The sequence below is a fragment of the Chanodichthys erythropterus genome, chromosome 3, assembly GCF_024489055.1.
Source record: "Chanodichthys erythropterus isolate Z2021 chromosome 3, ASM2448905v1, whole genome shotgun sequence".
Classification (NCBI taxonomy): Eukaryota; Metazoa; Chordata; class Actinopteri; order Cypriniformes; family Xenocyprididae; genus Chanodichthys; species Chanodichthys erythropterus.
This window is the reverse complement of record NC_090223.1, coordinates 16,668,125-16,690,251: the sequence shown is the minus strand read 5'-3', so window position 1 is coordinate 16,690,251 and position 22,127 is coordinate 16,668,125. Positions and strand designations below refer to the sequence as shown.

The following is a 22,127-nucleotide window of genomic DNA, read 5'->3' as shown; positions in this document are numbered from 1 at the left end:
TACCCCGTCTTTGCACGTGTCCCAAGCGTGATCAAACCCGATTCAGCTCACACATACAATCACGGATGTCCTTAAAAGACGATCTTACATACTCTTTAAACAGGTCTATATGCCCAAACTAGCCCACTTAGCTCTCTAGCAGAGTATTGCTGCTCCCTCTCTTTCATGAAATCAGCGCATGCCCATTACACAAAGTAATGTCGCAAAGCAGCGTCGCAACATAACCTCTTAAAGGGCCCGCAACCAATTTATGCGTCACATCATATTTTGTAGTCATCCCACTTGGCTACACTTGTAAAGGCCAATTCCCTCCACACACAAACAAACGCCAACAAACAAGTTGGCCATTGGATTTAGAATTTTATGTAAAATAACTCATGACACCAACAGACACAAAACAAAAACTGAACATGTTTAGTCAGGTGAAAACAAACCCTGACTAGTGCCAACAGATGTCGACGGGATAATACACTGATCTGACAAAACCCAACAAATGAGTTTGTTGTTTAGGCCAGGACACACTAAGCCAATGGCCGTCCGGCAATGTGGGGCCATTTTTGAGCTTTGGTCAACTTAAGGCCCCAATAAACTCACGACAAAGTTCTTTTTCATTCTTCCTTTAAGGCTAAAAAGTGTGTGACTTATTCATGTTTATTATATTTATTTTTATTATTATTACAAATTTTATTACTTGAACAGAAGCACTGCACAGCAGTTAAAACAGTGTAAGCTTTTTGAAGAATAAGGAAAGCAAAAGCATGTGCAAGGCGACAATTTGTTTATAAAAAGCATATACAGATGTATTTTTTTAGAAAATGACAGGTCGGTTTGCTAGATAAGACCCTTATTCCTCGTCTGGTATCGTTTAAAGCTCTTTGAAGCTGCACTGAAACTGTAATTTTGACCTTCAACCATTTGGAGTCCATTGAAGTCCACTATATGGAGAATAATCCTGGAATATTTTCATCAAAAACCTTAATTTCTTTTTGACTGAAAAAAGAAAGACATGAACATCTTTGATGACATGGGGGAGAGTAAATTATCAGGAAAATTGTATTTGAAAGTGAACTAATCCTTTAATGGGTAACACTTTAGAATACTGATCCTTCATTAATGAATAACTACACAGGAACAAATGAGTAATGCATTATTAACATTCTAGTAACTACTATTAACTATCAAGAAACTCTAATGGATGAATTAATAAGTGATAGTGAACTACCACATTCAACTGAGCACTATTAACTAATCAGTAACTACTGTTTTTTCATACCTCCCAGAGAACTACTAAGAACTACTATATACAGGTTCATAATTAACATGAATGATGCATAATGTATAATTAATTCTAAAATAAAGGTCATGGTAACACACTAGTAATGACTGAAGTGTTACCAAATACTTAAGAAGGATCAGAAATTATTTGGATCAGTATTCTAAAGTGAAAAGCATGATAACTCTCTAGTAACTACTAAAGTCATTGTAAACATTTTATGTTTTTGTATGTTTTTGTACAATAATTCCTTCTGATGTATTTGGTAACACTTAAAGGGGTACTTCACCCCTGGAAAGATGAATGCGTATTTAAAATTGGTCATTTTATGTAGTAGAAATGTGAAATTATTTTTGAATTTGGAGCTTTCTAGACTGAGAAAAGGAAGAAAATGTATTTTTGACTAATGTGGATGAAAGACAACAACTCCCAGAATGCACTTGTTTCGCTGCCCTTGCGAGGCCACGCCCAAACCACGCCTATCGGTTACAATCGTGAGTTAGCTCATACATTTACAGCGAAATGGTGCTAAATTGACACACGGCCTAAGGCTGAAACGAATTCCTGCAAAATCATTTACAAGTAAACAGTGCCGTGGATATTCCGTATCATAGCAACAAAGCGTCTCAACGGAAAAAAAACGCTGCGCTGCAGAAGCGCTCTCACGGCTCACAGCGCGCTCACAGACGGACGTTTTAAGCAGAGCGCCTAGCGTTTTCAGCTGGCTAAAAACACTGTGGTGGACACACGGCCTAAGCGTATTCGCCTAGAGGTAAGACTCGCTGAAACTAGACTCTATTTCTGATAACACAGTAGCCTATATCTAGTGTTGTAGGTAGCAGTGAAACTGCAAACTTAGCAAAGTAACGTTAGATAGACAATTACATATAAGTTGCATATAAGTTGACTGTTATCAAAGTAAAGCCACTGTTCTGTAAAACTGAGTTAGTCTATTTATCTATTTATGCTAACGTTACCACAAAAGCCTGTTGCTGTATTGGTTGAGATGACTGCAGAGACCGATAAATTTGCAAGATGAACCACTGATGTAGTGCAGACTATAACAAAATAATGTTAATTACTGTAAGCTTAAAAAATATAATTGACACCCACTTTTGATAAAATCTTTGATCTATGTCCGTGAGTAACCTCAAACGTGCATATGTTATGGGCGTGGTGAAAAAAATGCGGAACTACCTGTTATTACTGGCTGTAGTTTTAAGCCTCTGGCCAAAAAAGCCTCCGATGACGCAAAATGATGATATTTGCGTCATCGGAGGCTTTTTTACAGAATAAAAATGCATAAATCTCTCATCTCGGGCTGATATGAAGGGGGAAAGCACGGTAATTCGAAAATACTAGTGGTATTCTACTAATACAAAGCTTAATGCTAAATCCTGAAGTATCTCTTTAAGTAATTACAAGTGGGTTACTGTGATCTTCACTTTAGAATACTGATCCAAAAAGAAGTAGTTACTTTAGAGTTATATAGTTGAGTTATTACTACAAAAACCTTCAGGAGGACTTCAGTAGTTTCTAGAGAGTTATCATGTTTCTCACTTTAGAATACTGATCCAAATAATTAGTTATTTCTTCTGAAGGATTTGGTAATACTTCTGTCATTACTAGTCTGTTACCATGACCTTCACTTTAGAATTAATTATACATTATGCATCATTCATGTTTATGAAACTGTATATAGTAGTTCTTAGTAGTTCTCTGGGAGGTAAGAAAAAACAGCAGTTACTGATTAGTTCAGGGGTTCTCAGCCTTTTGCAGTTGGGGCCCCAGTACCCAGCCGAACACAGTTACAACCGCTGTAACACCGGCCCCCGGAGAGCCAGCAAACTTCAGTGTGCAGAAGCAGCTGTTCGTGCCCTGACCCCATCTCCTGGCAGAGGACCCCAAACAAGCGAGAGTTTAGCGGCTGTGATTTGATGAGATTTATCATTTTCATGGATTGGTTCAGCACAGAGTCAAAGAGAACCGGCATTTTTTAGCAGCTAGTGCTTCGCAATGGACCATGCAATGTGTCCATTTCACAAATGGAGCTACTTGCTGAATGTGAGCAGCTAGGCCACGCTCCCGCCCCGTCATTGCCTGTGCACCATCCGTGCACAGGCCAGCGCATCGGTCCCAAGCCAAACCATTTTCATGGATAAAAATATCAAGGACATTGAAAATGGCTTCTCCTGTAGTGTGCGACTGAAGAGGCCGGCAAAACAGGATATCCTCCTCAATCGCTTTGTTAAAGCATCTATTTTCCTCTGTACCTCTCACTGAGAGAAAAGAACATGTTATCAGTATGTTTTGGGGAAAGTTTCCTGCTCAGAGCAGAGCTCAGATCAGCTTCAGCCTTGAAGAAGATGTGAATCATGTGTATCTGTGTATGTGCGCTAAGCGTTCTGTGCCGGTCCTTTGTACTGGACAACTGGCATTCTGCTTGAGACCAGCAGACACCACGTCTTGACCCCAAAAGGACATCTGGTACCTAAATCCAGGGTCCCCCTCGTCATCACAGTGACGAAGGGAGATATGCTTCTTACTATCTGTCCACGTGTGAAAAATTTCTAATCTTGTCTAATTTTCTTAGCCAATCAGAATCGTTTAACCTGAAGTACTGACGCAGTTAGTTGACTATGTTAGAGTATAATTGTTTTGGAAATGTGAAATGTACGCGAAGCGGCCTATAAACTCCTTGTGAGACTTGAAGCTGGCTTCTGCTGATGAAACTGCAAAGGCAGAAACCAGCTCAGACCCATGCGTAGAGACGGGCATCCTGGAGAGCAGAACTCAGCTGAGTGCTATGAACCCTCATATCGAGGGGAGATAATCCACTCAACCTAGGATCTACCCAGTGCTTAATTTACATACTGAGGAGGCTGTGTGCTGAAAACCCTGAAAGGGGAGCTGATTCTAAAGACTGGGCCTGATCAAGGCCTAACCATCATAACCAGCTTAGGGAGCTAAGCACTATTACAAATCCAACCCCAAGGGGGAAGCGCAGAGCTCACCTAACAGGTAGACTATGCCAAGAGCACATACTCATGGAGGCCCAAGAAGGGCTTACAACATGACAAGAGTTTTACATATGAAAAACAGAAGCAAACTTCAGAAAATGGCCTGTTCTTGGTAAAAGCCATTCTGAACGTTTGTCTAAGCCTGCGGCAGACAGATAGCTCCCATGGCAGCAAAAGACAGCTGCACAGTGCTCTTAAGATAATCCACCCAACAAAATCCGACAAGCAGTGTACTCAGTAAAAGCACCTTTTACTCTTTAAGCAAGAGGAGTACAACATACGCCAACACGTATTAAGGAAGGCCTGTAAGGCCTATAACCTCAACAAACACGTGGCATCAGCTCGTGGCAGTGTTTAGGTCCTAAGCCTGGTAAACAACCCGCAAAAAAGGGGGCTGGATCTACCACTTGGGCCCCTGGCCAGCGAAAGTGTATAGAAATAATTCTCAGAGAGAAATACACCTAAACAAACAACAGTGTGTCCACAAAAGGCAACCCACAAGCTTAGCATCCTTCAGGACACATGGCGTAAGTCTCGTGGCCGTTTCCAGGAGCAAAAAGATCCAACCTAAGCGTTAGGTGGCTCTTAGCTCACTAGAATCAGACTCCAAGAGGCAACAATAGGTTAAACCAACTTCAGTAAGGTTTCACTACTGACATCTCAACCGAGCCGCACAGAAAAAACACAATCTGTGCCAACATGTAAACTAAAAAGGAGGCCTGAAGGGGCCTGCCGATTCAATGACACATGGCTGCAGCTCGTGAATTTCCCAGGCATCCGGCCATCAAGTCGACTAAGAAAAGAGGCCTTGAGGGGCCTACCATTCCAGCAACAAGTGGCGTTCAGCCTGTTTGCAAATTAAAAACACTAACTGAGCCAACGTGTGGACTAAAAAGGAGGCCTGAAGGGGCCTGCCGATTCAATGACACATGGCTGCAGCTCGTGAATTTAAAAGGGGACCAAGCTACAGGGAACCAGCTCTAACCCAACCATAACTATGGGAAGCTAACTGCAACCTGCGCTAGGCTACACATTCCAACAGGCAATGTACCCTAAACATGTGACTAAAGGGAACCAAACAAAGCCAACATGGTCTAAGGGAGGCTATAAGGCCTACTAACTCAAACAAACACGTGGCAGGGCCTGTGGTAGTGTACATATGTGAGCAAACCATGATCAGTTAAGCAGCATTGTAAAAAACAATTGCTAACTAGAAGGAGGCTAAATATCATAAAGCCAACAATCTGAGTTATATGCAATATAGCCGCTAACAAGATCACCAGGGAGCTTAAACAGATACCAACTTTCCTCAAAAAGTGGTTCTAACTACCCTGAGTATGCAATCCAACAGGTGATGCACTCAGTGACACAAATACACCTCCTAACTGGGGAATATATAGTCACCATCCTCTCAAATAGAGGCTGCTTTACAGCAAAAAGGGCCTACTATTAAGAGAACAGGTGCTAACCTGTGGCAGCATAAGAAAGCTCATATATAAATGTAGGGCAAAAGTCTAGAACTCAAAGTAATGTAAAACTTTGAAATACATGCTGTTTAAAAGGAAAAACACTCTCATACAGATCCTCAAATCTGTTCTAAGCCTTAGAGGACGAAAAGCTAAAAAACTAGCATCGTCAAGTCAAACTTGATAAATACAGATATCAAGTGGCTCAGAGGAATTAATTTCCTTTAGCATGAAAGTTCTAGGAAGTGGGGCCTAGCAATACTTGCATAACTTATCTATGCAAAGATAAGGGCCTACCACCTGAGAGACAGCATCAGGGAGTCAATAAACAGTCTACAACCTAGCTGTTAAATCTCACAATTGCGCCTACATAAGCAAGGGGATAATGGGCATACGGCCTAACAACTCCCTCGGGAGGAGGCCAGAACTAGGAACTATACCACCTAATAAGGGATAGTATACATAAGGTTATGTGAATGACACACCTAACCTAGCTCTAGCCTAGCCACTAAGCTACGGGCCCTCTTACAGGGCCATAAGCCTAGTGAAGCCTGGGCTTTACTCCCAAATCTCATGGAAGAGAGAAAGAAAGTGAAGCTCACAAGAAAACAATAGCTGTGTCCCAATTCAGGTGCCGCGCACTTCGAAGTGCGTGAAAGGGGTGGGGTTTTGGAGTGGAGGGTTGCCAGGTCTGCGCAACAAAACCATCCCAAATGTAGCGTAATCACAGCACAAGTGTAAAAGTATCACAATCCCTGACGTGGCAACAGTGAGCCGAGCGTCGTTACATGGCTAGTGGCTGTGTGACAGACAGCTGATGTTTGTGTGCATTTATGACTTTATGGGGTTTTGACATGCTTCACTGCCGAAGACAACGGGACACTGGACCAAAATATGTATGGTTAAACTATGTAATGTTAGTGTAGTGGGATGAACGGTGTGCGTTCTTTAAATTGGCCACAAGTCACGAATTGTCCAATCACATACTTTCACGGCTATATAAAAGGGGACTTTTAAAGCACTATTGTGTGTTTGCTCACCGCTGTGCGTCACTGCCCGAGGCCCGCCCATTCCGGTTTTTGGCTCTTTCCGTCTCTCAGGTATGTGTTTGCTAACTAGTGAGCATTAGAATGCGTGTCTGAGGTAACTGGTTTTATTTGGGTTGTAGTTTCCGACGAAAATCATTCATAGTGTTTGGTTAGCGGCTGCCCTCTCACTCAACATGCTCCTGCTGTGATTATATCCTTTTGTGGGTTTGATGTCCGAGTGTGCGTGCGGACTGACTCGTGACTATAGCGACAATATGGAGGTATGTGTAACTATCACTAAGGTCTATACTATTTTTACGTGGTAAGTAATTTAATGTTTACATTTTTAGGAAGAATAGCTGATTTTAGGATCCATTGCACGTCGTGCAGCCTGTGGGGCAACATTCTTTGATGCTGCTGCTTTGTTTACGTTTGTTTCTGTGATCTGTCTCCGACTATTCAAGGTCACCATCGGCGCGATAGTGCGCTGTTCATCGGGCCTTCTCGTTGGGTCAGCGCTCTTGTGTTTGGTTCATTTGTTTTATTTTGTTCTTTGGATTTGATGTTTAGTTGGATGTGTTGTAATTGCTCTTCGTGTATTTTGTTGTTTAAGTTTATTTTTCAGTTATTCATTTGTTTATTTTGTTTATTTTGTTGATTATTTGTGTTATTCATTTGTATGTATTTTTTTGTTTCATTTTGTTGTTTAATATGTATTTTGCTCATGTTTTGTTGATTTATACCAGTATGGAACATCTCCCATTGAGACTGCTCCTAACCTTCATCAGTAGGTCTCGATCTTCTGGTCTCATACTTATAGTCTTATCTGTTTGTATTACTGCAATTAAAGCATTTTTTTTTCTTCTTCTTCTTCTTCTTCTTCTTATTATTATTATTATTATCATTTTCTCTTGTGTTTGAGGTTTTGGGTTAATTTTTTGCTTCTTGTTGTAGGAACCGAGGCTTCAGGCAGGTCGCTGGTTGGCCCTCGTGTGCGGTGGTGGGACTCTGTCACGGAGTGCTGTGTGTTCATGCTTGACGTGAGTGTGTGTGTGTGTGTAGTGAGATCTGTGCACCTGGTGGTAAGATCTTTTGCGATATTGTAGCCGTGTGCTCATCACACTAGTTACCTGCCTTAGGTAAGCCTCGGTTTCCTTTTGGTTGTTTTTGTTTTCTTGTTTTCTTTCTTTTTTTTCATCCATCTCCATATAAAATATGCCCAGCCTGCAGGAATGTTTTAAGATTTGTGCTTGATTATTGTTGAAATAAAGTTTTGTATTTTGTTATCCACGTCTCAGGCCTCCATTATTTGAAACCACGTTCTTGTGTGCCCATTTAAAGGTGATCAATTCATAAATATCTTTCCCTGGTTGACAGGGTGGCGTAGTCAGTTTATTGAGAGTTTTTGTTGAAATACCAAACCGCCACATTAGTTTTATATCGTTAGCAACTAGTTAACCTTGTTTGTTGTTATGTTAAATGAAATGTTCAGTTGTTTTAACTAAAATAAACTTGCACTGACATCTTAAAATATACCTGCTGAGCATGACTATTTGTAACAGGCGAGAATTTTAAAGCTATGATCACCAAGCCAAAATTTGAATGGACCATAGATCTGTTTTAGTATGTTCAAATATTTCTGATTTTTATGTATTTATATAATACGCTCCACCAGCGTCTGCCTTCTCAGCTAAATGAAAGTGTACACAAATGTTATATGTTTTGTTCTGTTTTATATACTGATGATTTAAAATGTGATGCTATTTTTCTGAAATTAAATCTAAGTTCTGTTGTAATGTAGCTTTAGATCGATGTATTTAATGTAAAAACATTTAATTTACATGATGAAAAAAATATTATATAGGCCTACGTAAAATTTTTCATTTAAAATTACATTTTTGCATCAAGTTGCATAAAAGAAATAAACAATGAACAATTCTCTTTTATTTACACAAAAAAAATGTTTAACAGAAATGACTCTGACTCATTTATATGAATAAATAAATTAATAAATTACATTACAAATACATGTATACAACTTATGCATTTGCTAACTTAACTTAAAAAAAACTGTACAGAAATTTCATTGACAAAGTGACATTTAAATAATATTTATATCGACACATTTTTATCCACTGTATTCTGTTCTTGAGAAAACGGGGGGGAAAGCGTCCTTTGAAGTGCGATTCACCGCGGCGCGAGGAGGGATGACGTAATTCGAGAGCGACTTCAAGTGCACCCTCTCGTTTCCCAGTGGACTGAAGCACCGATCTCAGGACACTTCGCGGTCTACACTATCCCACAGTTCATTGCGCGCCAGTGACGACAGGAGTTCAGGTGTGAATTCAAATAAATGTAAGCAATGCCCCGGTTTCACCAATCAAACTGTAATATCCGTGATGTTCAAGTCAGTTCATAAATGCAATATCTGTCTCTGAGATGGAGTGCAGTTGAATAAAATCCTAAACTACTGTACTTTAAATTCAGACTTAAATACAGAGTAAATGTACAAATATTAATGTATATATTTTCCAAATTAACATTTCATATGACATAAAAAACATACAAACAAGGTTAACTTGCTAAAGATATAAAACTAACATTACATAGTTTAACCATACATATTTTGGTCCAGTGTCCCGTCGTCGTTGACAGTGAACGTGTCAAAACCCAATAGAAAGTCATAAAACTTTAAAATGCACACAAACATCAACTGTCAGCTGTCTGTCACACAGCCGCTAGCCATGTAATGACGCTCGGCTCACTGTTGCCAGGTCTGGGATTGGGATACTTTTACACTTTTGCTGCATTTGGGATGGTTTTGTTGCGCAGACCTGGCAACCCTCCACTCCAAAACCCCACCCCTTTCATGCACTTCGAAGTGCGCGGCCCCTGAATTGGGACACAGCTTAAGTCAGGCGGCCGATTAAGGCCGACCTAAACATTTACATATTAACTGAAGTAATGATGAACTTCAGTTTGCCCAAAAACCCCCTAATTTTCCTGACTACATGCTCAGAAAACTATACAGGAAAATAAGGTCTTATTTTAAACGAATAAAATATAGACCCTCCTGCGGCTCAAAAACCAAAAAACTCCTATTTACATGAAAGGATGGAATCTAAGGTTTTTTTAAGCCTAAAAGATCCTCTTACTATCAAACAGAAACAGCGGGCTGATAGAAATAATGACTATGGACCCAGCCATCAGTCTGAGCATGATATGTTTATATATATATATATATATATATATATATATATATATATATTATATATATATATACACACATATACAAACATGCATATTATTATATAAGAGGAGAGGGTAGATATAAATCACCCTATATAGCTGGGGGATCGATTACAACACAACAGTGTTTACAATCGATCACCCATCTCACTCTCGCTTCCTCCTCCTCCCGTCTGTCTGGGTTCAGATACAAATCTGAATGGCTAGGGATTTTTCCATGCCCTCCCGATCTCAAACGCAGAGATCAGAAAGGAATGGAAAGTATGGAAGCTGCCGTATAAATGGAAAGAAAGGAACTGCTCGTCGAGCCGTCCGCGCGCGGTCCCTTTCCTAACGCGCTTGCCGAGAAGCACGTCCCAAACACACAGCAGCTCGCATACACCAGCCAGAGGAGTGCTCGCCGCCGGACGCAATGACGTCAAACACAATCGTCATCGACATCCAGTTGCTCTCGCCAGCCCCAGGGAAGTTGAGAGAGATAAGACTTTCTCAAACTTCCCAACGAGCTCATCTGCGAGCCCTATGATTGCAGCCACCGTTAAGCCTCAGCACAAACAGGGGCCAAAACCACCAGGCAGAGATGCAGACAGCTCTTCCCTCGGGAAGAGTGCCAAACGAGAACAGCGTAAACAACAGACAAACACACAGCAGTGCCCTCAAGCACTGTGTATGCATGCTCCTCTCCAGACAGAGAACGCTCAGAAAGATATGCATATCAAGTGTCAAACTCGGGGACACGGATAAACACACTCTCATGAACGTTTGTAAGGCATATATAAAAAACCCTACCGGAGTTGTTTGTATAGATGCAATCAGACAGAACAGGACCGAAAGACGATGAGATGAAGACTGTCTCTCCAGGCGCTCCTTTATACTTCCGGGTGGCGCCGTATGACGTCATAGGCTGTCGCCGGCCAATAGGAATTGGAGTTATTGGATAGTGCTTTCAGACACCTGGGTCACGTGATGTTCCCCATAGCGTTTATGGCAAATGCAGAGCGAGTTCCCTTTCGAAAGGGAACTACATTTTCTTTAATGGCTACCAACAGGTATTGTAGAGTACAGCGAAATTTCATAAGCAAGAGCGGATCGTGAGTCACGAGTCGGATCAAGAATAATTTATTCTTAGACTTATATTTAATATTGGGGGCATTCAAGTTTTTTGACATATATATATATTTTTTTTAAGTAACGCAATAGTTACTTTCCCTGGTAATAAGTTACTTTTATAATTATGTAACTCAGTTACTAACTCTGTTACTATTTGTGATAAGTAACTAGTAACTATAACTAATTACTTTTTTAAAGTAACGTGCCCAACACTGCCTCTTGGTAGCTAATGCCCTACACAGACCACATATTTCTGCATATATGGAACAGTGGTAGTGGAATCGTTGTAGTAAAAGTTTTACATGAAGCTTTTACTGAAATTAAAACATGAAATTCCTGCCATTGATCAACAACAAATTCAACATACATGGCCTTTGGTTACTGTTGAAGCTTTTTTTCTGCCACTTTTTAATCTCACAATTCTATTTCTTTTTTCTTTTTCTTTTTTTTTTTTTTGCAATTGTGAGTATACATCTTACAATTCTGACTTTTTTTCCTCAGAATTGTGAGATATAAATGATAGGAATTGAGTTTAAAAAGTCAGAATTGTGAGATAAATAGACATAATTACCTTTTTTTTTTATTTTATTTTCTTCCCCATGATTGTGTAGCCTACAGAACTACACTCACCTAAAGGATTATTAGGAACACCAGTTCAATTTCTCATTAATGCAATTATTTAATCAACCAATCACATGGCAGTTGATTTAAGCAATTATGAGCGTGGCATGGTTGTTGGTGCCAGACGGGCCGGTCTGAGTATTTCACAATCTGCTCAGTTACTGGGATTTTCACGCACAACCATTTCTAGGGTTTACAAAGAATGGAGTGAAAAGGGAAAAACATCCAGTATGCGCCAGTCCTGTGGGCGAAAATGCCTTGTTGATGCTAGAGGTCAGAGGAGAATGGGCCGACTGATTCAAGCTGATAGAAGAGCAACTTTGACTGAAATAACCACTCATTACAACCGAGGTATGCAGCAAAGCATTTGTGAAGCCACAACACGCACAACCTTGAGGCGGATGGGCTACAACAGCAGAAGACCCCACCGGGTACCACTCATCTCCACTACAAATAGGAAAAAGAGGCTACAATTTGCACGAGCTCACCAAAATTGGACAGTTGAAGACTGGAAAAATGTTGCCTGGTCTGATGAGTCTCGATTTCTGTTGAGACATTCAGATGGTAGAGTCATAATTTGGTGTAAACAGAATGAGAACATGGATCCATCATGCCTTGTTACCACTGTGCAGGCTGGTGGTGGTGGTGTAATGGTGTGAGGGATGTTTTCTTGGCACACTTTAGGCCCCTTAGTGCCAATTGGGCATCGTTTAAATGCCACGGCCTACCTGAGCATTGTTTCTGACCATGTCCATCCCTTTATGACCACCATGTACCCATCCTCTGATGGCTACTTCCAGCAGGATAATGCACCATGTCACAAAGCTCCAATCATTTCAAATTGGTTTCTTGAACATGACAATGAGTTCACTGTACTAAAATGGCCCCCACAGTCACCAGATCTCAACCGAATAGAGCATCTTTGGGATGTGGTGGAACGGGAGCTTCGTGCCCTGGATGTGCATCTCACAAATCTCCAACTGCAAGATCCTATCCTATCAATATGGGCCAACATTTCTAAAGAATGCTTTCAGCACCTTGTTGAATCAATGCCACGTAGAATTAAGGCAGTTCTGAAGGCGAAAGGGGGTCAAACACAGTATTAAGCCCTATTCGGACGGGACTAGTTTCACAGGGGGACGTTAGAGAAATTTCTGTTTCACAGACGTACTTTGAGATTTTAATCCCGTCCGAATCTGCCATGTCTGTCTTTTTCTCACACAACCTCTGTAAAAATTCCAGAGCAAATTACCTACTGTTTTTCGTCAAACTCGGCAGTCCTCGGAGAAATCTAATCCCGTCCGAATGCAAATGTCTGTGATTTCAGAAATTTTTTTTTCCGAAACGCTTTTTCTTGTGTGTTTTGGTCAACGTGAACTACCGTACAATCTCTCGCTATCGCGCCAGTATTCAAGTTTCTGCTTTTTGTGCACCGATAATGGATGTAGATGTGTTTGGTACACTGCGAAGAAATAAAAAAAATAAATCAACAAGAAGAGCCAAATCACGTAAACTGTTAAGACTGGCTACTGTAATATCAGTTTCGGGTAAGATTACTTTAATTTCTGCACTTAATTACATAACGTGTAAATTATAAGTTAAATTTTATTCCAGTGGGTTTATTATAAGAACCCAGTTCTATTAAATCATGATGATAAATGTATGTTTAGTTTTTTTCACACTACAATTTTTATAAAATGTTTACAAAACACTAAATGTGTTAGGACATTTTACTTTATATTTCATTGATCGGTCATATGACCATACGCAATCCACGCATTCTGAACACGTGATCTTCTGAAATGCCCACATGTAAAACACAGACACTCCTACCTCGGTAATAAACACGGAGATGTTAGTCCCGTCCGAATCTGTACATAAAATCACAGACGTAGGTTGAAAAGAATTGTTACTCAAACGTCGTTTGGAAAACTAGTCCCGTCCGAATAGGGCTTTAGTATGGTGTTCCTAATAATCCTTTAGGTGAGTGTAGACTGAGAGACCATTTAAAGGCCTTTGCAGGTGTTTTGAGTTAATTAGCTGATTAGAGTGTGGCACCAGGTGTCTTCAATATTGAACCTTTTCACAATATTCTAATTTTCTGAGATGCTGAATTTGGGATTTTCCTTAGTTGTCAGTTATAATCATCAAAATTAAAAGAAATAAACATGTAAAATATATCAGTCTGTGTGTAATGAATGAATATAATATACAAGTTTCACTTTTGGAATGGAATTAGTGAAATAAATAAACTTTTTGATGATATTCTAATTATATGACCAGCACCTGTATTGGCAAAACAGATTTGGCAAAAACTCTCCAGTGCATATTTGTGTTTGCGCTCTGGAGAACATCAGATGGATCTATTTAGGATGTGTTTTTACAGAATGAACTGTAATGTGAATGTCCACACTGAAACCCATTTAAAAAATCTTTTAAAAAAATGTCCCCACTTAAACTTATTAAAAAATGTTAATCAATTAATGCAAGGCTATAATTAGATGTGCCACAGCTGCATCTGCAGATATTTTGTCTGAAGAGCAGTCCTGGGACATCCCAGTGTGGCAATGAAGCGCAGCTTCTCGTTCCCGGTTTTCCAGGGAACAGGGTTACGGTGAAGTAACCCGGGGCGTTCCCTTTCAAAAGCTCACCTGCACCTCAAGGACACCTGCCTTTTTGTGCACTTTAACTTTAATGACATCCCATTCTTAATTTGTAGGGTTTAATATGGAGTTGGCTCACCCTTTGCAGCTATACATTTATTACAGCATATAACATTTATTTTGCCTGTTGGTTAACACTGAGTTTGCATTTTTCTTTATTATCTTTATTACTATCTTCATTTTTAATGTAGAGTAGAGATTTAAACTACACTGAACAAAATTATAAATGCAACACTTGTTTTTGCCCCCATTTTTCATGAGCTGAACCCAAAAAGCTAAGACTCGATGTACACAAAAGGCCTATTTCTCTCAAATATTGATACTGTATATTTTCATAGCATTCAGCTGGCACATTTTTTTTTAAGTACATTGGGCAGGATGTGCAATAGTGTATTTTTTTTGTCAATAAAATAATTAAAATTAGGATTTTTATCCGATTAATCGAAAAAATAACCGGCCAACTAATCGATTATCAAAATAATTGTTAGTTGTAGCCCTAGTTATGATACCACTAACAGTTGACTGTGGAATATTTAGTAGTGAGGAAATTTTACGAATGGACTTATGCAGATGGCAACCTATCACAGCACCACGCTTGAATTCACTGAGCTCCTGAGAGCGACCCATTCTTTCACAAATGTTTGTAGAAGCAGTCTGCATGCCTAGGTGCTTGATTTTATACACCTGTGGCGACGGAAAGTGTCCCAATACTTTTGGCAATATAGTGTATATATGTGTGTGTGCATAGGCCAACATGGCTTGACAAACGATATTATATACATGTACGTGTTTGTCAGATTACATATAACAAATTGTGTCTGTTTTCTCAAAGATGTGAACAAGCATTCTTCCAGTAACATTAAGATAATGTTTGTTCAAAGTTATTATCTTTAGTGATGTTCTCAAAATATTAGCACAGATCTATAATGTTAATATACTTAATCATTTAAATGATGATAATAAGATATCAGGAAATGTTTATACAGATACTTACCTGAGAATTGTAAATATATTTGCGAGTCGAATCTCGTAGCTCTGTTTCGTTTTGTATCTTTTCAGTAGGTTTACACCAGAACATGTTGAGCTCCTCATCAAGCACATAAACTCCATTCCAGTGTGTCATGGCACATGCAACATATTTACCATCAAGTAACAAGATGCAGATCCATATGACAGGTGGAATCAGGCAAGATGCAAAAGCATTAGGACAGTTCTGCTTAGCATCAGACGGGTTCTGCTGAGCATCAGAAGGGTTCTGCTGAGCATGAGAAGGGTTCTGCTGATCATCAGAAGGGTTCTGCTGAGCATCAGATGGATTCTGCTGAGAATTCGAAGGGTTCTGCTGAGCATCAGAAGGGTTCTGCTGATCATCAGAAGGGTTCTGCTGAGCATCAGATGGATTCTGCTGAGAATTCGAAGGGTTCTGCTGAGCATCAGAAGGGTTCGGCTGAGCACAGCAACCACTGTATTTATGTTTAAAAGGCCTTACAAGGAGGAATATTAAAGTAAAAGTAAGAAGAGCAGGTCCAATGAAGATGGACGCCGTTAGCAGTGCATTTATCTTGAATATGCATGGGCATAAAAAAAATTCTACTTCAACCAGCTTCTCCAATCCAATTAACAAAAGAGTCAATGGTAAAGATGTAAAAACAGCAGTTCCTTTCAGATATTCCAGTAAGTTCTTTAAAAAATCAGGTTGCGGTGACATCTTCTCAGAGGGAGCTCACAATTTGTACAGATTCCTTTAACAAAAAAGAAAACATTATTCACATCATTAAATATAAACTTCTAGTCTCTAATCAGTATAAACAAAGGTACATGAGTTTATAAGTTAACACAAAAAGTTACCTCAGGTTTTTAAACTCTTTGTACAGGTGATAATATGGTGTTGTATATTGTGTCAGAATGTGTTGTTTTTTGTTTGTCCTTCTCTTTATTCTATTTACAGTTTAATGTGTGACTATACTTGCCATTGATCAGCTCTGTTAATTTAAATAAGCAACAATAGGTTTCACATTTCCATATAAACCAGTGGTTCCCAAACACATTCTGTAGCCTCTCCAGCATTTTGCAGGTCTCTGTTGTCTGACACACCCATTTCAGGTCTTGCAGACTGGACTAATGAGCTGATTTTCTGAATCAGGTGTGTTTTTATCAAGGAGACATGAAGAACATGCAGCTTTGGGTAGGCTCCAGAAATGTGGGAACCCCCCAGTGTGCTAAACCCCTGAACTAAACAAATTAGGCTATGGCTGACAGCCACCCAGTGTATCTTGATATTCTCATAATTTGGAGAAAAAAAAAAAAAAAAATGTATTTGTGCTGTTTCATAATAACATGTTACTATGTAAAAATATTTACATTTTTCAAAATATAATAGGGTGTGATGCATGTGTAATGCATTATAAAGGTATTCATAATGTACAATATACTGTGCTTTATACTGTATCTTTTCATAAATAATTGTAATCAAAGTGAAAATTTAATTTATTAGACAAGATTTAAAATACAATGTACAAGGATTGTTCCCTTTCGAAAGGGAACTTCAACTTTGTGTTGATTATGCAATGGGGAACGTCCACGTCACTCGGTGTTCGAAAGCTAACTATCCAATAACTCCAATCCATGGGGTTCACAGGTGAAGATCGCCACAGAGTTTGAGAGAGGTGTTAATGTCTCTCAGCCTCCGGCAGGGATGAGCTCCTGTATGATGATGATGTTCTGTCTTTGACATCATCGGATCCAGGAGTGAGTGTTCTTCTGGCAGCTAGCCCCCCGAGAGCAGCTGCCGTGGGTGCGTGAGAGGAATGAGACCGTATGTGGAAGGTTTGATGAACGGTTTCTTTAACAAACCAGTGAGCCTTCCATTCCTTCCGGATCTCCACGTAGAGATCGAGAAGGCATGGAAGAGCCCGTACTCGCCGAGAATACATCCACATCAGCGGGGAAATTTCGCTGATGTGGAGGGATTACGCCAGCACAGGTATGTGCCGATGCCACCTATTGACGAGACGTTCGCAAACTATCTCATCACTGGCAGTACACCAACACTGAAAGGGTTTGTCCCCTGATGCGGTAGCTGAGCTGCGCCGCACCACAGATCTCGCTCTCCGGGCCACCAAGCAGAGGTGGATCAATGGCGGCCATGGTGACCACGGAGAGGCATCTGTGGCTGAACATGGCGGACATCGGGGAGAAGGAGAAGGGCTTTCTCCTCGATGCCCCAGTCTCGCCTTCTGAGCTTTTCAGAGGTTCCGTTGAGATGATCGTTGGAAAGTTCAGAGAGGCGAGGGCACGCTCAGCAGCTTATAAGAACTGTATACCACTCAGATCCAATTCTGGGCCCAGACAGCCGGGAGTCGAGGCTCAGAGACAGAGCCAGCGATCCAGTGTCGCCGCTCGAGTGCCTCCTCCTCCGCGGAGTAAGTCGCAAAAGCGGTGGGATACGAGGAACGGGAAGAGGAAGAAAGACCTGAGGGAGGTGATTGAGCACAGGTGCCAGCAGCGCCGGTAATCGATCTTCTCTCTGGCGGGGGTATATTACATCTACCCTCGCTCCTCTTCCTCGGCCTCGCGGGAGTTTTTGATAATTTCTGCATGTTCAGGAGACACCTTTGAATGGTCAGGCTGATGGCTGGGCCCATGATGAATATTTCTCTGACATCCCACCTTCTGGCTTGATAGTGAAAGGGTTCTTTGGCTTAGAAACTGGATTTTATCCTTCCATCAAAATCAGAAGGAAGAGTCCTTGGTCTTCGAGCCGCAGGAAGGTAATACAAGGTCCGATTTATCATTTAAATGTTTGACCTTGTTTTTTTCCTGTGTATATGATATTTTCCTGAACATGTAGCAGTAAAATATGTTAAAGGGGTTTTAGGCAAAACTAAAGTGGTTTCAAGGAGACTGAGCAGGCCACAAAATGGCTGCCGTTTAGTCTTCTTTGAGCTTCTCTGCTATTTTTCAGTATAGTCTGAATTGTCACTCACTACTTCAGTTTACATGTGTTGGTGGCCTTAATCAGCCGCCTGACATTACTGCTTGTGAACTTCACTTTCTTTCTCTTTCCATGAGATTTGGGAGAGAATAACAGGCTTTATTAGGCTGTTTGGTGCCTGTTGTTATTTCTAGGCCCGTAGCTTAGTGGCTAGGCTAGAGCTAGGTTATTGTGTTATTTGTTGAATAACCCTTTATATATATATATATATATTATCCCTGTCTGGATATATATTCCTAGTTCTGGCCTCCTCCTGAGGGAGTTGTTAGGCCGTATGCCCATTATCCCCTTGCTTTGTAGGTGCAATGACTGAGTTTAACAGCTAGGTTGTAGACTGTTTTTAGACTTCCTGATGCTGTTATCGCAGGTGGTAGGCCCTTTGCATAGATAAGCTATGCAGTTGTGCTAGGCCCCACTTTCATGAGCTTTTATGCTATGGAAAATGTGTTTTTTCCTCTGAGCTGCTTGGTTTCTTTAATCAAGTTTAAGTTGACGTTGCTAGAATCTAGCTTCCATCCTCTATGGCTCAGTACAGATTTGAGAATCTGTATGGAGAAAATTATTTTCCTCTTTGAAAATAGCATATACATCAAGGCATTGTTTGTTTTGAGGTTCTAGACCATTGCCCTACATTGTATGTGAGCTTACTTATGCTACCACATAATAGCAGGCTTTTCCATGTAGCTGCTATTAGAGACATTGGTGACCTAATATTCCCAATTAGTAGGTTTATTGGTGTTACTGAGTGCATCACCTGTTGGATTGCATACTCAGGGTAGTAGTACCACTTTCTGAGGAAAGGTGGTTGCTATTAGCTCCCCTTTTGTGATCTCTTAACGGCTATATTGCATATAACTCAGATTGTAGGCCTGTTCATCTAGCCTCCTTCTAGTTAGCATTGTTTTCTGTGTGCTGTTAGTTGATCAGTGTTTGCTCACATATCTTGGCCAGGGGGCCAGATGATAATTTAACCTCCTTTGAGTCGGTTATTTATTGTTTTTGGTGCCTAAAAACACTGCCACGATCTGATGCCATGTGTCTGTTGAGGTCAAAGGCCTGGTTAGGCCTTCCTTGATGCATGTTGGCATACGTTGTACTCTTCTTGCTTTAAAGAGTAAAAAGGTGCTTTTATTGAGTGCACTGCTCATTGGATTATGTTAGGTGGATTGTCATGCGGGCATTTTCTGCAGCTTTTTCTTGCTGCAGTTGAAGTTCCTGTCTGCCCCAAGCGGCAAGACACAAGCTGCTTCCCAATTTGCATACTATCCGTCATAAATAGTATTCGAAAAAAGAATTAATATGTCCCAAATCATTGTATGTTGAAATGAGTATTCCAAAGATACCCGGATGGTCTACTTTTTCCGGTTAGAATTCGAAGTGCAGATCCTTGCACACTTCTAACGGCTAATATTGCCCATAACTGTGGACGAGGATTCGATTAGAACTACAGATACGAGTAAAAAGTGTCAAAAAACTACAAACATGGCGGATGTCCGAGACCGACGGTTAAGCCCTATGGGTTAAGCAGAGCGGTTAAGATAAAGGGGCTTGAATGATTAATAATCAGTATCTAACCTGACGAAAAAGATATTTGTTAAATGTTATCCACATTATATTTCATCTGCAACAGCATTGTGAACTTTTATAACGATGCGTTTGGTAATTAACTTTTAAATGCATCATTATGCAAAGATGAGGAGAGTTATTGCATGAAAGACCCATGACTAGCAGGTCAACGTGCGACTACATTTCTCTCCGAAACGGTAGGAAATTAAATTTAATTGAATGTGGAGGATTTTAACTGTGACCAGATGATTGACAGGGTAACGTTAGTTTAAACAGTTACAGGCTGCGTAACTAAGCGACAGAACGTTCGCTAAAGACGCAATTATGACGAGGTAGTATGTCCCAAAGCTTGCATACTCTTCTGCTACACACTCAGAAGTATGTACTTTTTCTCTACAAAAACAGTACATACTTTTAGGACGTAGTATAAGTAGGCGAATTGGGACGCAGCAAGATATTCAGAGTGGCCCCTCATGGCCACTTTCTGAGTGTACGTCTGTTTCTCATTTAAGCTACTATAATGCTGTAGGCCCCTCTTCAGCCTCCATGATTATGTGCCCATTGCATGGTCTACCTGTTAGGTGAGCTTTGTACTTCCCTTTTTTGGGTTATGTATGTAATAGTGCTTAGCTCCCTAAGCTGATCATGGTGGTAGGCCTTTATCAGGACTCCTCCTAAGATTCAGCCCTAGGCTGGTTTTTGCTCTCCTGAAGGGCCAGGTGTTTAGTGCACAGCCTCCTCAGTGCGTTAATTAAACACTGAGCAGATCCTAGGTTGAGCGGATTATACTCCCCTCGATATGAGGGTTCATATCACTCAGCTGAGTTCTGCTCTCCAGCATGCCCGTCTCTACGTGCAGGTTTGAGTTGCTCCTGCCTTTCTGCAGTCACTCTTAGCTGCTTTCTTCTTTGAAGAATGCGTTTTTGGAGATTCTGTATTCAGACAGGTTTGGCCAAGAGCGTGCTTGTCCTATGATAGGCCAGGTCATTGTTGATAGTTGTTCTGTCAAAACGTAGTTCTAGTTTTCTATACAACATGAACATATAGTCAATCAAAATAAATCAAAACAGTTGATGGCATTTTGAAAGCTGCATTACTTGTTTCAGTTCTACCTGCAGAAAATATGAATGCAGTAAAGTAAATGCTTACATGTAAGCCATTCTACACTTTATAGAATGTGCAGTAGAAAAAAAAGAAGCAGAAAGTAACAGAATTGCTCAGGGCAGCTACTGGTCAAATGAGTCCCCTATGCAGAACTTCAGTTGCCCCCTTGGTTGAAATCTCTTTCTGGGGGTGGGTGTGTGGTGTAAGTTTACATCTCACAATTCTGACTTTTTTCCCTCAGAGCTATGAGATATAAACTAGGAATTGAGAGAGAAAAAAAAGTCACAATTACCTTTTTTATTTTCTATTCATGGCAGAAATAAGCTTTCATAGGTTCTACATGTGTAGGGGGGAAAACTGCACAATCCAGCACACATTCTTCCTCCTCTTCCATAACTCTTCTGCTCCCTAAACCTGCCTTATATAAGTCTTATATGAAGGCTGTAAGTGTATATTAGCTATATTAGCCTACTATCAAAATGACTAAGTAGGCTACAAATACATAATGAGGTATTCCCGAGGTAACTTATATATTTAAAAACTGCTGAAAGCTACAGAAAAAAAGAAGCAAATGGATCGGTGCAATTCACAGAATCAGCTGGACTCCAGGCAGAGAAACATGGATTTGCAGTTATCATTTTGTGTCAAATTGTTGGATTTTGAGGTAAAATCATTCCATATATATTGTATTGTTATATATTATGTTGACAAATCACCAATTAAATATTTCCCATCTTATATTCTGCATAATTGTGTTTTAAAATAAACACTGACAAAAACTATAAAACTATGGGCCCTATAATACACCCGGCGCAATGTGATGCAAGGCGCAGCGCAAGTGTGTTTGCTAGTTTGCATCCGGCGCTGTTCGCGTTTTCCCGTTCAGCGCCATGTCCTTAAATTAGTAATGCATTTGCGCCAGTTAGTGCACCCATGGGTCTAAAAAAGAGGTGTGTTCAGGCGCATTGCCGGTGCATTGCTATTTTAAGGAGCTGAAAATGAACTCAAACCTGGTCTAAAGTCTAAAGTCAAT

The 22,127-nt window shown here is 40.4% G+C and overlaps 1 protein-coding gene across 6 annotated transcripts in view; it reads right to left on the bottom strand.

Annotated features, from left to right (window-relative positions):
* The window catches only part of LOC137017189 (uncharacterized), a 64,787-nt gene that overhangs the window by 19,303 nt on the left and 23,357 nt on the right, over positions 1–22,127 (bottom strand). For 5 of the 6 annotated variants that reach the window (XM_067381181.1, XM_067381180.1, XM_067381179.1 and 2 more), the window contains one exon: positions 15,425–16,172. In XM_067381181.1, the coding sequence (XP_067237282.1) occupies positions 15,425–16,138 (714 nt within the window). In that variant the 5' untranslated portion in view covers positions 16,139–16,172. Of the gene's footprint in view, positions 1–3; positions 1,283–15,424; positions 16,173–22,127 lie in introns of those variants that run through there. The other variant, XR_010894573.1, reaches the window with a different exon arrangement.